We start from the raw sequence: 16,627 nt of genomic DNA, 5'->3' as shown, positions 1-16,627 counted from the left end.
CTTTCACCACCAGGAATGACAGCAAGGGGGAGGAGCAGCTGACAAGACACATTGATGCACCCTGTAAAACTTACTGCTGTGCCCCCTGTAGCTACACAACTGTATGCCCACCACCTTGTGTTCCATCACAGAAGAAAACCAAGAGACTATAAACAAAACAAACACATAACATGGTTCTCAAGCAGATGCGCTGAACCAGATAATCAGCTGATTGCAGTTGGCTGGGGCACCCAAAAAGAGAATACAAAATGGACTATGGCCCCACATCATCATCATCATCATCACTCTTTATTTATGGTCACAGACCCAACGTCACAGTGTATTCAGTGTGGACTTCTCCGGAAGAGGCCAGAGGATTCTGTCTCTCCTGCAAAATCCACAGCAGTGCCTGATAATTACATACATCCCCAAAGAGTGGAAAGATTCTTTGCTGCTGTATTGATCCCGTGTGCGTCTTGGCTGGTCAAGAGTAACAGTTTTGCATTTGTCTTACCCTCACTAATGTAGAATCAAAAGGGTCAATACTACAAGGCCAGATAGTCATTGATGTGCTCCAGGTTAATGCTGGCTTCTCTCTTCCCCCACTCTGAGCATCATTATATGCAGCCGTTTCATGGAACAGTTCTACTTAGTACCATTCTCAGATCAAAAGAGATTAATTGCCTGCTCTAAAATCTGAACAAGGATCCACCGTCTTTGTTGCTGAAATGATATTACACTTGCTAGAGCCCATCTTGAAAAGCATACTCTCTCACTCCCCACCCCCATCCTCCCAATCTCCTCATTTTTTTAGTGGCAATAAGATTGCACATTTCCTGATAATCTCTACAACCTCCATTGCTTCAAAGTGATGAGGGAGGGGTTGCCGAATAAAATTATGCAATCTTCTAGCATATGACTAGAGTCTGCAGGCAATAATCATTTCAAACCACCAAGAGAAAAAAAAAAGAAAGAAAGCCCACTATGATAATGTTAGTCAGGTAGCTATTTCTACCTTATCAGCACCTGCAGATGCAAACATGCACTAACAAATACTACACCAGAGGGTAGGACAAAAGTAGAATTAGAAAATATTAGCTTCAGGAGATACTGGGCTTCCGAGTGCGATATGCGGTACTAAGGCAGATAGCACGGGAAACTCAGACAATAAGTACAGCTTTGAATTCAGACATGACCTTCAAAGAGCTTTTTCTTCCAAAGACAGAGTAAGAGCCCTAAACCTTTCAAAGAGCACAACCAAACAATAATCCCGCAACTCCACATATACCTCAGGAGGATTCGTGTTCAATAATGCCCCGGCAGCGGTCTTTTCGTTGCTATTTTTTAAAAGTCTTTATTTATCACGTTTGAAAGATATCTCGTCTTTCCTTCATTTTTATCGCATTCTCTCAGAATCTTATCAACATTCCCTCTGGCGAGCGTGAGAATATTTCTAAAACGGCAGGACAGTACGCAGGGCGATAAAGTGGAATGTTTCTGCAGTTCAGCCCAAGGTGTGAGATAAAAGAACAAGGATTCCTGCAATGGGGGTCTGGGCTGAAATGTCAGGAGCAGCCATTTTGGGAGGAATAGGTCACCCAGCTGTCATGGCAAATAGCAAAAGAGCAGGCCTCCTGGTGTAAAGATTAGATGTTAGCAATGTGGATTCTATGGAATTCCAGATTCCAAGTCCTGTGAAGCCGTCCAAGTAAGGAAACTGAAGGCCAATTCGAGCATTCACCATCTGAAGTGGTACAGCCATCTCACATGGCTATACTACCTCTGTTTTCACATGGGTATCCTTGTTTGAAAGGTGACCCACTGCAAAAAATCACAGCCTGTGTCAGAAAAATACGCTCTCCCCATCTTTCTCTCTGAAGTTTTTTTATATTGAGTATAAGTTTTACACTTCAAAAGGAGTAACAGCCATGAGAGGTCTCCTTGACTACTTTGTGTCCATTATAATGTTGTATCTCATTAAAATACATGATGTGTTAATATACAATATACAGGGAGGGGATTCATGGATCCTGTATCTGTGATTTCACTTATCCGCAGATGCGGGTCCATCCCATCCCCGTGAGGCTTAACAATGTTTAAAAATTTAGCAGGGGAAATGTGTGTGTCTTCTTTTAACAGGTCGCTGTAAGCCGTCAAGCTTTCAGTGCAGTGAAATCAGGTTCTCTGCAGCTTGAATTCTTGATTAAACTAGCCCTGGTGCTAAACAGGATGTGGTTCTACCTGGGTTCTAAGCATATGCACAGGGTTGAAGCGGGGGGGGGGGGTGTCTCCAGGCCCACCCAACAGTTACTTTCCAGCAATCCATGTCATAGTGAGATATATGGAAAATTAATGATTTCGGAATCTTTGAATGTGACTCACTTGAAAAATGTATTATAAGTTTCTATTTATTTAAGTGCCTTGCTTTAGGACGCCCTTAAGATAGCTTTCCAGTGTTCTAATGATAGAATGAAAACATCAACATCATTTCTGCAAATATAACTCAAGACTCGAAATTGAACAGTTGGATGTGGAAGTGTTGATAGATAATGACCTCCTATAGCTAAGGGCGGACAGTGTGCAAATGGATCTAATCCATAAAAAGTAGCCTGCATTAAGCAGAGGGGGACAGATGAAAGGCATTTGGAATCCGAGCAAAAGAAGCCAGCACTGAGTAAGAGACCATGGAGAGAGGATGGAGATAAACCGGGCAAAGCCTTGGAAGCAAAAGAATCTCTACCTCAGCTTGCTGATTAAGTCTGAAAAAAGGCATTATCCCAATGCTGGCTATTTTCTAAAGAGCGATAATATTGTCCATAGAATATGTATTTGCAAATTCACATTCTGCAATATGAACATCAAAGAACCTCATCAAATGATGAGATGAGAACCTACCCTCATCAAAGAACAAAAGAAGATGCTAAGAAAACAGTCACTTTCTTCTTGGATGTTGGATATTGAAGCCAAGATTGTCATAAAATCATAGATAAAGGCACATGATGATTTCATATAATGACAAGCCAGTGATTTTTTTTTTGTTCCAGCACATAATAAATTGCCGTGTGTTTACTTGTGATCAAGCGCATCCTTTATGGAAGGGTATGAATACAAAAGGAGGCTTCCTTTGGGGTCTTCTTTAGACGAATGCCATTGAAACTGCACCCTCACTATTTTACCCATGTTATTGTGTCCAATTTCAAATAGCAGTGCCAGCATCTCGGTGCTTAATTGTGATGAAAACAGCAAGAAACGGTCTATCCCTGCCGCGAAAAGCTTGGACCCCATCCCAGACCTCACGGTTACATCTGAAATAAGTTCACTTGCTGGGATTATTTGATCAGTTACAACTTAACGCCAATCCCCAGGATCCGCCTTTTGGACATAAGTTGAGCTTATATATTTGTGCTTAAATTATTTTAATGGTCAGTTATAAAGAGCTATGGCCATCTTGTCCAGAGAATGAAGGACGGCGATTTATTCTGCCTAATAAAGAAACCTGCGTAATATGAATGTCTTCACATTCTTATGAAGGTGGCGCAATAAAAACATTCCACTGCACATATTTTATATCGCAGCGATAATTGGTTCTTGATGAGCGATTACACTTGTATAAGTGGTTTGTGGATCACGGCCTTAGTCACCAGGCATGAGTATGTTTCTCAAAGCAGTTTGTGTTCATTTGTTGCAATCATGTTTGGTGCATAGGTCTCTTTCTCAAGGTAGTTATAGCATGACTGGCCAATGTTGGGGGAGAGAAATCAATTCATGCCACCAGCCGAAAGAAATTAATCAAGTGCTGCATCTACATTCCCCTCCCGCCAAAAAAGTTCTAATCTTCTAGCAGCTTATCGGTGAGTTGATTTAATGAGGCTGTTGTGAGAACTGCAAGATACCTTATGGGGATATCATTTAAGAAAAAAAAAAGTGGATGTAAGAATTGAGGCTTGGGATTTGATAGCGGAGGATGAGAAATCCTTGTTAATCATGTCTGCCTCAAAGTCAATAATTAAAATCTCAGATTTTTTTTCCTTAAGGAGTTCTCCTCTCACAAGGGTGACAAATAAAACTTGCTGACAGTCAAATTGCCTGACTTTTGTATTAGAGGTTTAAGGCTCTGGGACAATAATTTGATAGGAATTTTTTTTTTATTCAAGAGCCTACCAAATTAATTAGCAGGAGTATATGAAGGTGGCCATGTAGTGCAGCAAGTACCCACGCTGGACAGCTGTGCAGATTCCCTGCGAGAAAGACTGGTTTTACCTCCCCAGAACAAAAAGATGCTTTTGAGAAAAGCATTGTATCATGAGGGGCAAAGTATGTACTGATTCTCCTGTTGGAATTTGGATGCAATGTCACCTGCAGGGCTCTGAGGGTCAGCGTACTGTCCAGTCACCTGAGACCATCTATCTGACCTCTTTGTGGTTCTTGCAGGAACTGTGGATCTAGGGTGACCAGATGTCATAACTGCAAAAGAGGACAAGGCACACCAAAATGTAGGACACCCAAGAAAAATGTAGGTCATGACAAAATAAATGCTAAAAACACTCAGTTGATTTCATGTGGTTAATTAAAACACTATACTATTATTAAATTTAAAACTATATTACATATATTTTATTGCATGTAATTTATTAATTACAAGAAGGCTATGTGCTGCCTGTAGGGGCCAACTCATAGGAAAAAGGAGGACATTTCTTTTCCAGAACATAGGACATGTCCTGGAAAAAGAGCACATTGGGTCACCCTGTCCTTAACCCTATTTAATTCTTCCCCTCATTCTCACATTCTCTCTTCTTTCCAGACCATCTCAAGAGAAGCATGTGTTGTACCAGGGCTTCATGCCCACAAGGCCCACCCTCATGAGACACACCAAGGAGACATTTCTAGGGTTCCCTGTTCCTAAAAGGGATGGGTCAGACTGTGGGCAACTGATACCCTGCGGGTCTGGTTCTGGCCCTCAGGAAAGTACGGTCATGCAGAAAGTTCAATTCCTCCTTGTGTATTTGGAGTTACAAATTATACAGGTAGATCTTAAGGAAAACAAAGTTGGTAGTACAGTGAACCCCCAATTTAATGGAAAGGGTTCTGTTAATGCTGAAAGTTCATTAAATCCAAATACACTGAAGTCAGTGGTGACATGCACCTGCAAAATGTACATGACTAGTTTTCAATGGAACAAAGACTGTACATTTCTGAAGCCTATGAAATTGACTTCAAAAGTCTATGTAGTCTGTGTAATCTGTGTAATAAAATCTGGGTCAGCGGTGATGTGAACAGTGGTGAAGGATGCGCAGTGAGAGCTGCAGGGATCCCATGTGGGCAGTAAGTTCAAGTGAGGTAGGAAATGGGAAGATCCTAAGTAATTTCCAGGGCCCTTCCTTTGGCTCCTGGGTCCTCTCTGTGACCCTGGGCCCACGTACAATTTACCCCCTGTACAGGCTGTGACAGGGACCCTCACCTAATTGAGCATCTGGACATCCACCACACATGTAGGGATTATGCCGATAATGCCTGGACATCCCACAATGAGAACTTTCAAGTAAGGGCTGCTTTAGACGCCTGAATGGACTTGAATGGACTTGAATGGCATAAGGAGCAGAGTGAGCTGTAGCTCCAAATAATGACGCCATCTGCAGCTCTTCAAGGGGAATAGTCAGACAGTGGGCATCTGATTGCATGAGGGTCTGGTTCTGGCCCTCAGAAAGGTGTGGTCATGCAGCAAGTTCAATTCCCCCTTGTGTGCTGGGAGTTTCAGTCATACAGGTAGACCTTGATAAGGAAATCAAAGTTGGTAGTACAGTGAACCCTCAATTTAATGGAATAATAGGAAGGAGTTCTGTTAATGCTGAAAGTCCGTGAAATCCAAATACACTGAAGTCAGTGGCAACATGCATCTGCAAAATGTACACAACTAATTATCAATGGAGCAGAGACTGTTCATTTCTGAGGTCTATGAAATCTACTTCCAAAGTCTGTGTAAGCCAGGTCAGCTATACTGAGGTTTCACTGTACCATAATGATTGGTGCTGGACCCCAACTTGGACAATGCCTCAGCAAAGCCCAGTCCATAGACTCCAGCAAATCAGCAGGGCAATTCTGACACGTTTTATTTTTCAGAAAGAAATAACAAGCAAAACACTGCATCAAAATTTCTGACAACATTGCAGAAATAGCAGAAATTTTTCAATCAATTATTTGACACAAACAATGGACTCCCTGTGTGGGTTCTATGATGGATTATAAAATGCTCACTCCAACTGAATGTCATTCCACACTCCTGGCACTTATGGGGTTTCTCCCCTGCGTGGGTTCTACGATGGCTTATAAGACCACCTCTCTGACTGAAGATCATTCCACACTTCCCGCATTTATAGGATTTCTCCTCTGTGTGGGTTCTCTGGTGCTTCTTAAATGTATTACTATAAATGAAGGCCTTTCCAAACTCCTGGCACTTACAGGGTTTCTCCCCTGTGTGGGTTCCCTGGTGTATCTTAAATACACTTCTCTGACAGAAGGTCTTTCTGCCCTCTTGGCACTTATAGAGCTTCTCCCCTGTGTTGGCTCTTGGCTGTGAAGACAGAGTCTGTTTCTTCTTTCTTCCAATCTGGTCCCAAACTGATGCTGTTGAAATAAAAAGAGAAATGCAGTAAGAAAGCAAAGGAAGGAATTGCAGCTACGTGGGGAAGTGTGATGTCCATGATTATTTGGAGCTACAGCTCACTTTGCTCCTTATGCCATTCAGGCAACTAAAGCAGCCCTTATTTGAAAGTTCTCATTGTGGGATGTCCAGGCATTATCAGCATAATCCCTACATGTGTGGTGGATGTCCAGATGCTCAATTAGGCGAGGGTCCCTGTCATGGCCTGTACAGGGGGTAAATTGTACGTAGGCCCAGGGTCAAAGAGAGGACCCAAAGGAAGGGCCCTGGAAATTACTTAGGATCTTCCCATTTCCTACCTCACTTGGACTTACTGCCTACGTGGGATCCCTGCAGCTCTCACGGCACATAACCTTCGCCACTGCTGACATCACCTCCAACCCAGCCTCCTGCAACGCATGCTGGGGGTGCCACTGTGGGCTGTTCCTCAGAGACTGCAGCCACAAGCTGTATGCTCCGGACTGAGGAATGCATACATGACAGTCTTTAACACAGTGTCAAATGGAGAGGAAACTAGACTGCTACAATACCATTTTGGCTTGTGGATCCACTTACTGTGAAGGAGTGCATAGGATCTCAGGGACACAGCTGCGGGACTACCGCGGCTGCAGAAGAACGTTTTGCTACCTGGAAATTTCCTGGGATCTCAGCTGGCCTTGCGGAATGCAAAAAATGGAGGTTGGGCTAATTGAGAGGCTAGGTCTACTGGACAAGTAGTCCTGGGCTCTGGAGACTTTTCCAACCGTTGCCACCCCTTGTCCTGTTTTGCCCCCTCTCCACTCTGTCCCATCACCCCCACCCCCCTGCACTGTTTTGCTGCCCCCTTTGAGAAGGGAGCCCAAAAGAAACTTTGTACCCCCTGATAAAATTCCTCTGATGGCCCCGGATACAGGTATTTGTTGTTCTGAATGCTCCCTGTGGCATCTGCCCAATGAGAGATAAGGAATCTGGATAGATGGGCCTTTGGCCTGATCCAGTGGGGCTCTTATGTTATTAAGTAGTAACATAAAAAGGTCCTTTAAAACTTTTCCCTTTTATTTAGGTTATGCACATTAGTCAAACAGTTAATTTAATATATATTGCATAAAACTGAGTATTAAGATTACAATTTGCTATGATTTTTCTTTGTTATTTTTGCAATTCTTTAAAGAATTAAACGAAGACTATTTTTTTAATAAAAAAAAAAACTTTCCCATTATTTTCCTTTTTTGTTCTCCCAGTAGTGAAAGGTTCAGGGCAGCTCTGGAGAACTGAGAACTCAAGACAAAGGACATCTCTACACTACAGACTTAAATGTACAGTATATATAGCTCTTCCCCCCCAGCAGAGAATTCTCAACCCCTCATTGAACTATATCCAAGGCTTTTTTTCTAATGGAACGCGGGGGGACGGAGTTCCGGCACCTTTTTGCAGGGGCCCCTCCCCTTTGGAGGCATTCCAGGAGGGGGGGAGCAAAATAGAGGCATTCGCTGGGTGGGTGCTGGGGGGTACAGGGTGGGTGGGCGCCTGGCCCCTGCCTGACCACACAACGACCCCCTCCTGCCCCCATCTCCAAGCTCTCGCCTGACCCCAGCCTGCCTCCCCTCCCCCCGCACTCTGCTTCCTAGCACAGCTTCCAAGCCGGTGGAGGGTGCGGGGGACACGCGCAGATGCCAAGGAGGAGGACGGACAGCCAACCAGCCAGCCAGGGAGACGGGCTGCGGCACCCATGGAACGCCCAGGTACTGGCTTGGTGGAGGAGGAGGGGAAGGAAGCTGGCTGGTGCAGCCCTGTGCCAATCTGCAGCACGAGCCTAGGCGTGTCTACTCAGAAGTATGTCTCATTGTGCTCAATGGGGCTTGCTCCTGGGAAAGGGTGCATAGCCTTGCAGCCTGAGAGCCCAAGCAGGTCTACTCAGAAGTAAGTTCCACTGTGTTCAATGGGGCTTACTCCGGGGAAAAGAAGTATGTTCCATTGTGTTCAATGGGGCTTACTCCGGGGAAAGTGTCATAGCCTTGCAGCCTGAGTAGACAGGCAGAGGAAGGGCTCTGTGGCTGCAGTCCTCTCCACACTTTCCTGGGAGGAAGCCCCACTACCTCTAGTGGGAATGACTTCTGAGTAGACAGGCACAGGAGGGGCTCTGAGGCTGCAGTCCTGTCCACACTTTCCTGGGAGGAAGCCCCACTGCCTCTAATGGGACTGACTTCTGAGTAGACAGGCACAGGATTGGGCACTGAGGCTGCCATCCTATCCACAGTAAGCCCCATTCACTAAAGTGGACATCTGAGTAGACATGCATAGGATTGGGCTCTTAGGCTGCAATCCTAGGCACTTTCCTGGGAGTAAGCTCCATTGACTAGAATGAGACTTACTTCAGAGTAGACATACCTAGGATTGGGCTCTTAATCCTGGCAGAGATATATATCTGCACCCGTTTTCACATGCTAAGGGCAGGTGAAAAGGGATTCTACGTGTGTACAATGTGCTGTCCAGCCTTGCCAGAGATCCTCCTCGTCCTTCCCCCACAAGCATGCCCTCTGCCAGCCAGCGTTTGCAGCTCCTCTCCAGCAATGCACAGCAGCTGCTCAGGGCAGCAGAGAACATACAATTGCATGCCAAGCGACTTCCCAAAGACACAGTATTCTGATACCTGAATTAAACCATATTTAATCGCTTGTTTGCAAACGTAGCTGTTTCTATGTGCACCTAAGGACCCCTCTCGTGTAAGAATTCCTTTTTTGTTCTTACTCCCACAGTTGCTTAGAGTAATTTTATTACATGGAACTCATGTAAGCCATTTTTCGGAGTCCATTTACTGCTTCCAATCCTCGAAGTAGTGCCACACTACATACTACACGCTACAAGTGCACCTGTACAGTATTTTTCCCCTTGTGTAGAAAAAATAGCTAGGGGGAAGGGGATGTGGAGATTGACAGCCCAATCCTATGCATGTCTACTCAGAAGTAAGTTCATCTTTAGGGGGGAATCATATAAAAAAATATTTTATTTCTCCAGTAAGAAATGGTTTATAAATAAATAAATAAATAAATAAATAAATAAATAAATAAGTAAATAAGTAAAAGATGAACAAGTTGTGAGTTCCTGCAACTTTTTATTTACAAAAAAAGCACTGACTATATCCAAGTTCTTTTAGGGGAAATAGTGACAATTAAAGGGGTATAAAATTGAGATACATCCTGTGACATCACTTTTCCTCTAGCCAGCCTTCAATACTGGCCATGGTCCCATCTGAAAGAAAAATGGGGAGGGTTTGCAAATGAAGGGTTAGCAATTTCTGCCTTTGCACCCCCTTCCCACTTTAGACATAATTAGGGCACCCACATATTTAAAAACACAGGACTCGCATTGTCTTGTAGTTTGGCCCTCAGCCAAAAGACAAGATCAGATTTTTCCAGGCACATGTATGGAATCAGGCACATATACTTCAGTGCATGAGTGTGCATGCCATTGAGACTGTTCTAAAAGTAATTTAAAGAAAGTTCCCCCTCCCCCCAAAAAATGAATATGCTGTCACGCTATGAAAGGTGCTTATTCCTGCAAATCTCCCAAGACGTAGGAAAGTTCGGTGAAGAGAGAAGCTTATCCAGATGAGCTTTAACAGTGCGAGGGCTCATGGAAAAGCTCGGGCCACCGAGGATTATTATGTTAGGAAAAGTAAATCAACCTCCTAATAGCCCCCAATATTAGCAGCATTAAACCGGTTCCCCAGACTGAGGGGAGATTATTACCTGACACCTCCACGTCCTTGCTGAACTCCAAAGTGTGACAGTTTGAATAAAACAAAGTTATCTCTGGCAGAAGAGGAGGAACTCAAAATGACAAACACTTTATCAAGTCAAAGAACACCAGGGCTTGGGTTGCCTTATCTAGGCTGAAGGTGATTATAGCCATCAATGATGGAATGTCATCCGCTTTCATGTTACATCAGTGAGAAATAATAAGTCATTAGTGAGGCAATTTATCTGAGTGGCTTGTATTAACATGACACACAGAGAGATTTGCAGTGTATGTGCACTACAAGCAAATGGCTGTGCATTTCTCTTTGAATTAGCTGGGGAAGGGGGAAAAAGCCAGAGATGGGGGACTGAGGAAGTTATAGATACGATTAAATTTAAAGGTTATGTCTCTGGCTTGGGTTTCTGTTTCACCTCAGGCCAAGGGTAATATATCAAAACTCGGCTGGTGGCCAGATATTTCACTAGCTGTACAAATCTCAACCAAATTAACTGTGCTTAGGATCAACCTGTCATCACTACCAGTGCAGAGAATGCCGGCAAAGCAACGTTGAAGCTTAGTTCTAGAATGACCAAGGACCACTGGGTCCCCAGCAGATGGCTACTCAGACTGCTGCAGGCAGGGCTATAACAAACTGCCCTGGCACAAAGCAGTCACTTCTGGTTCTCGCTGGAGGGTGGGTTCGTGCACCCCACTGTGTGTTTGGTGGAGGCTCCCAGCTCCACAGAATGGGTACAGCTGGCCTATAGGATTGGACCGTATGTCGTATTATGTCCACAGAGCTGACTCCAGGTTTGATGAGGCATTTGGCAGAGTGGCCTCTGTATCTCTCCTCCTACTTGGACGCCCCCACAAGGATCATGGGCTATTGACTCTGGGTGGGGTGTTTTGAGGAAGCAATTATGCATCATCCCAATCCACAAATGGGAGTTTTCTCCAGAAGCAAGGGTCTATGAGCTTGTGAATGGAACTGGAGAGAGGCAGTAACGGCTGAGACAATTGTTTGGTCATTGTGGAGGCTATGAGGAAGGGAGTCAAGTTATTGGCAGTGAGCCTTCCTGAGGACCTCGGTCCCCTGGAAACTTCCTGAGGATGCCACACCATCCCTGTATGCCTAACAGTGTTTCTCACACTGTAGGAACTCACTGTAGCTTCCTCACTGTTACTCTGCAGCTGCCTGATCTTTTCTGATCTTGGAAGCTAAGCAAGGTCAGGCCTGGTTAGTACTCGGATGGGAGACCACCTGGGAGTACCGGGTGCTGTAGGCTTATACCATAGTCTTTCGAGACTGAAGGTTGCCAACCAGGAACTCACTAGGTGGGCCAATTTCAGTTAGGTTTCAAATAATTTCAATGTGTATTTTATTTTTAATATATTAGACTTGATGCTACAATGGTATGTGACTGCATTTGGGAAAATGTTATAGATCTGTACTTTCAACAGGCTATTATGTATATGTTTTTAACAAGGATGGGGCTTACTCCCGGGTAAGGGTGGATAGGATTGCAGCCTTTGGGATGTTTGGGGAATTTTTAAAAAAAACAGATCAGCAACTGTTCGGGAGGGTTAGGAGGATTCTTTATTATAAATACATTTTTAAACTTCTGCTTATTCTAAACTTTTAATTTACTTACATAATTCATTTGATTTGATTTTGTTGTATGGGGATTTGGTTTTGTCGTTAAAAGATTTTCCTGCTTGATGATGTCACTTTCTGCCAGACATCATTTCCACGTTAATGACATCACTTCTGGTGGGTCCCAACAGATGGTCATTCTAAAAAGTAGGTCCTGGTGCTAAAATGTTTGAGAACTGCTGGTCTAACATGTAACTCCAAATCACAAAGAATAGCAATTCATATGAAATCGTGCTTATTCCAACTGGTACATTTTTCCCTGTTTGGGCTCCAACGTTGCATCAAGAGGAGTAATGTAAGTAAGCAGGAGAAAACATGGAGTATTAGCAAAACATTATAGGTGTCATGGAAAAAAACCCACTGAAATTCGTCAATAGAGTGCTGATAGATAAGAGGAATTCTAGATCTGTCTATATAAGCCATTTTCTCTGCTAATCTTGAGTCTATGGATCGGAGGCAACCTGGAGCGTTCTTGAGTAAGGTTCCCATTTATGTGTTACAATCCCTTATTTTCTACATCCTGCCATTTTATTTTTGAATATTAATCAACCAATTTTATCCCAGGCATGGAAACAGTCGAAGACACCTGGACCGACTGTGCTCTAATACATCTATTCCACTGACAGTACGCACAGAGCTTTCTATTATCCTGGGATCATTTGAGACAAAACAAAACCATTACATCTTGCATAATACCTCATATGGCATCATCTGTAATTAAGAGGTAGTGGTAGGAACCAGCTGGCTTCCTTAGCCAACATATGGTTGGAGTGCTACTACCTGGCGTACACAGTGTTGGCTGAGAGATATCCCGCCCTATTGAAAAGCGTCTGTGTTTTCTAATTATCTGTACACTTTAAAGAGCAAACACAGGGGAGATACTGTTATGCTTAGCTTTCAGGTCGAGTGGGGTCTGTTGTTTTAATGCGGCAGTGCCCATTATTTCTAAAAACTGTTCCATTTTCCAAGCATGTCTTGAAATAAGGAGCAGCATTTTTAAGTGCTAGAAAAGATAGGGTCGAAAGCTTCATATATTTTGAACGGTATCTTGCCAAACCCAACTGAACAGTTTTGTGCTAGATTAAATCAATTGGAGAGAGTGCCTGGGAGCTCCGAAGACTGAATCGCTGAATCCCGTCAGCTTGCTTACAGCTAAAATAGAACTCTCTCCATAATATTCAGTTTAGCCCATTACCTCAATCGTGCATGTTGAGTCCAATCACTGAGACCTTATTCATGGAGTCAGTGACTGAGTCACAGATATGAGATTATGCACATCGTAAATTCAAATATGCCTTATATTTCTGGTGTTCTTGGAATACTAGGGACTAGTTCATGCCAACAACAACTATTCCTGAACTGTACCACTTTAGAAGACAAGTGGAAGACTGCAGAGTTTAGATGAGAAAAAATTCTCTGCACGTAGGTGCAGATCTAGGCTGGATCTTGACATCTAATTTTCTATTTATTGTTGTTATTTGGGGGGACTTTCTTTTAAACAACCCCAGCATTAAGTATGAAATGTGAAGTCCAAGAACTATGTTGTCACCTCAACTACAACCTGCAGGAATGAGGCCAAAGATGTACCTGGAGAATTATAGTGTTGTAAAACTAATGTCCAAGAATTGATTCTGTTAAGAATGACAGTAGTGTCTTCTAGAGTCCAATGCTTAGCTTTAGCACAATCAAGAAACAACTCATCCTGCTTTACTGCTGGTATGAACTGACCCCGCTTGCCTGGCCATGTGCAACATGGTTTCACTGCACAAAAATCCATGCATACCTATGATGACACTGGTAGCAAAGCGATTCATGATTCCCTCCTACTCCTTCTGTCATCCAGTGGAGCTTTCTGGGCAGGATTTGCTACCTATCTGCATGCCCACCCCATAAATATTACTAGATCAAGTCAAACTACAAGGTCAAACTACAAGTCAAAGGTCAAACAGCATCTTATGCATGAGAGCACCATCTGGCAGACCCTGTGCAATGACTTGCAAGAAAATGCAAGTACAACAGAAGAGCATGCTGGGAGTGATCCCTGCTTTGTTTAAAGAGCCTACATGGAGGAAGCGGCACATAAGGTGGACTGATTCCACCTTATGTGAAAATCAGCTTACATAAAGTTTCCCAGAGCAGAAACCTTATGTGAGTCAAGGATTTACTGTATTTAAAACAAACAAAAATACTGGTCCACATTATGCATTCTGGGTAGTGTCAAGTTTGTGGTTGAGAGAGCCAGCAGGGTGCGGCGGTAAGGGTGTTGGGCTTGCTGAAGAGACCCAGCTAGTGATGTCATGAAAATTCTCTTGAACCTCATTCAGAAACAAATATACCTTGATTGAAAATTGGCAAAATGGCTTTAATCCAAGCTGCATTTCTTCCGAGGGGCTTGACTGCCCATATTGTTTTTCAGATTGTTGTGATTGTCATACTGGTGCATGCAACTCCAATGATATACTGTATGAGACGGTTCCTATTTTTTGCATGCTTTTCAAAAGTGCGCATACTGTGCCCTGTTCAGGAAAAGGCTACCAATATGTAACAATATTGTACTGAACCTACTTGAATTACTACTAAATAATTTCAAGGTGAACCTGATCAACCTGCAATCTCAGGTTCAAATCCCATTCATTCGTTCTCAGATTAACCTATCTCACAAGATCTTGCGGGGCCATGTACGCCACCTTCTGTGTGGAAGGGTTGGATTAAAGATGCAATAAATGAAATAATTAAACCTCATTCTTTTCATTGGGGTGATTAATTAATCTATTTCTAAGCTCTGCTCTCAGAGCTTCCCACACTTTGTCGTGGTCCATATGGATGGAGAAGATCCAGCACAGTCATGCTAAAGAATTCACCAGGGCAACTGATCTATGACACAAAATTTTAGTTTTGTATTGCTTGTGGGTGCACTGAAACTGTCTGTATGACACACAGTCAAGACAAGTTAATTCTCATATATGTTTCTGGGGAACCTATCCCCATATCCCAGAATAATAAACAGTTTAAAAAATAATAATAAGGCAAGACTGGGGTTGACTGATATGAAATCAAAATGATTTCCTGCCTGCAGTGTTTGACATAGTTCGATCTGTAACTGCAACAAGAATCAATATAAGTTTCGCCTGAAGCATCCCTTCCAACAGAAGGTATTCTTTGCCAAGCATCTGGATCTTGTATTCCGCTCTAAAGGCTTACTTGGGATTGCCAAGCAATGAGATTTCTGTTGGCATGCAGTGTTTTATGAGATGCAAATAGGTTTTCCATCCACAGGGCATAAAGGGATGAGTTAAGGATACTTTTCAGCCACTAAGCATCAAATTTCCTGACTACTGTGGATAGAAGACAAATGCTTAACATTATTTTAATAAAACTGTTTTGACATAGAAGAATCCTTTCCATAATGTCGGCTTATGGAAAAGAAGTCCTTGCAGGATTTGAACAGTTTGGAAGGCTTCAGCTGCATAGGTTTCTAAGCTCATCTGTGCTTAAGCAGCAGCACCAAGACCAAAAGGAGGAAAGAAATTTGTTTACTCTTGGTAATTAACGATGCATGACTAATGTCTGTGTTGTGGCTGGGACTAGTGGTTGCATTTTGAATCTGAAGTCTAGCACTGCAGTACCCTTGTCCCAAATACATCCCAAGGGCCTGGTGATTTCAACAAACAAGAATGGCCTCCTCACAGATACTGCCTTGGTATCACAACCATACCCATCTGCTGGGGAAAAACTTCTCCTCACGGAACGTGTATTTCCAGCTTAGCTAAACAACACCACATGAGCAAAGGGAACTGAGATCTACAGGAGTTTCCCTGTTTGTGCAAAAGTTTATAAAAGACTTCACCCAATCTTTTTCCAAACACATTTTATGGTCTACTATGGTTGATACAGCCTGAATTTTCCTTATTCACCATGTACTGTAACATAATCCCTGACACACTGTGGTGTTACACATCAAGATGTCTACTGCTAACACTTGCGCCAGGGTTCACGGAATGACACCAATACATTTTCTCCTTCTGTTCATGGTTCTTTGGACCCAAGCCATCATTTCTCTCTTCTGTGCCCAACTTTATTACAGTTTACAGTGACACTTGATGGCAGTGATAGACTCAAATCTCTGCACATTATAGATGGCATATTTGGGGAACCAAATAAGACATCGAAATGGCAGCAATTCAGAGCATGCAATTTGGATAGATTATTGAGCTGATCTTGCACTACAGTCTGTAAATGAGACAAGCATTAATAATGTAAGTATTAAATTATTCCAGTAATAGTTCTGGTTATTGTAAGGATTCCCATACATATCAGAAATCAAGAAGCCCTGAAACTACAAACATAGATAATTTAAGATAAGCAGAGATTTATTTTTTAACTTTGATTTCAAGAAAAAAAAGATGTAAGCATGTGCTTCTCAAGGGAGAAGCAAAGAAATCTAAAGAGTTGGTATGAGTAATTTGCTAGATAGTGCCTCTATTCTTGGCGCTCACTGAGTAAGTAGAGATCAAGTAATGTCATCCAGTCATAGATACAACTAATTCTTGTTGAATTGCAACCAAGACCTTTTCAATGAAGGCCATTCACACCTCAGCTGCAATCATAAGAACATAAGA

General features: G+C 42.9%; 1 protein-coding gene across 1 annotated transcript; it reads right to left on the bottom strand.

Annotated features, from left to right (window-relative positions):
* Positions 1-6,107: 6,107 nt before the first annotated feature.
* Positions 6,108-13,822, bottom strand: LOC136651297 (zinc finger protein 25-like). Its single transcript, XM_066627561.1, has 3 exons — positions 13,792-13,822; positions 10,366-10,428; positions 6,108-6,600 (listed from the first exon to the last, which is right to left on the bottom strand). Exons 1-3 carry the CDS (start codon positions 13,820-13,822, stop codon positions 6,167-6,169), a joined length of 528 nt encoding a protein of 175 aa, XP_066483658.1. The 3' UTR covers positions 6,108-6,166.
* Positions 13,823-16,627: the final 2,805 nt, after the last annotated feature.

The sequence above is a fragment of the Tiliqua scincoides genome, chromosome 5, assembly GCF_035046505.1.
Source record: "Tiliqua scincoides isolate rTilSci1 chromosome 5, rTilSci1.hap2, whole genome shotgun sequence".
NCBI classification, from domain to species: domain Eukaryota; kingdom Metazoa; phylum Chordata; class Lepidosauria; order Squamata; family Scincidae; genus Tiliqua; species Tiliqua scincoides.
This window is presented reverse-complemented; position numbering and strand designations above follow the sequence as displayed.

Coding starts and splice junctions, on each gene's coding strand:
- LOC136651297 (XM_066627561.1), bottom strand. CDS start 13,822: ATGAATCGCTTTGCTACCAGTGTCATCATAG. Junction 10,429..13,791: donor TGCTACCAGTGTCATCATAG/GTATGCATGGAT, acceptor CTCTTCTGCCAG/AGATAACTTTGTTTTATTCA. Junction 6,601..10,365: donor CAAGGACGTGGAGGTGTCAG/GTAATAATCTCC, acceptor TTATTTCAACAG/CATCAGTTTGGGACCAGATT.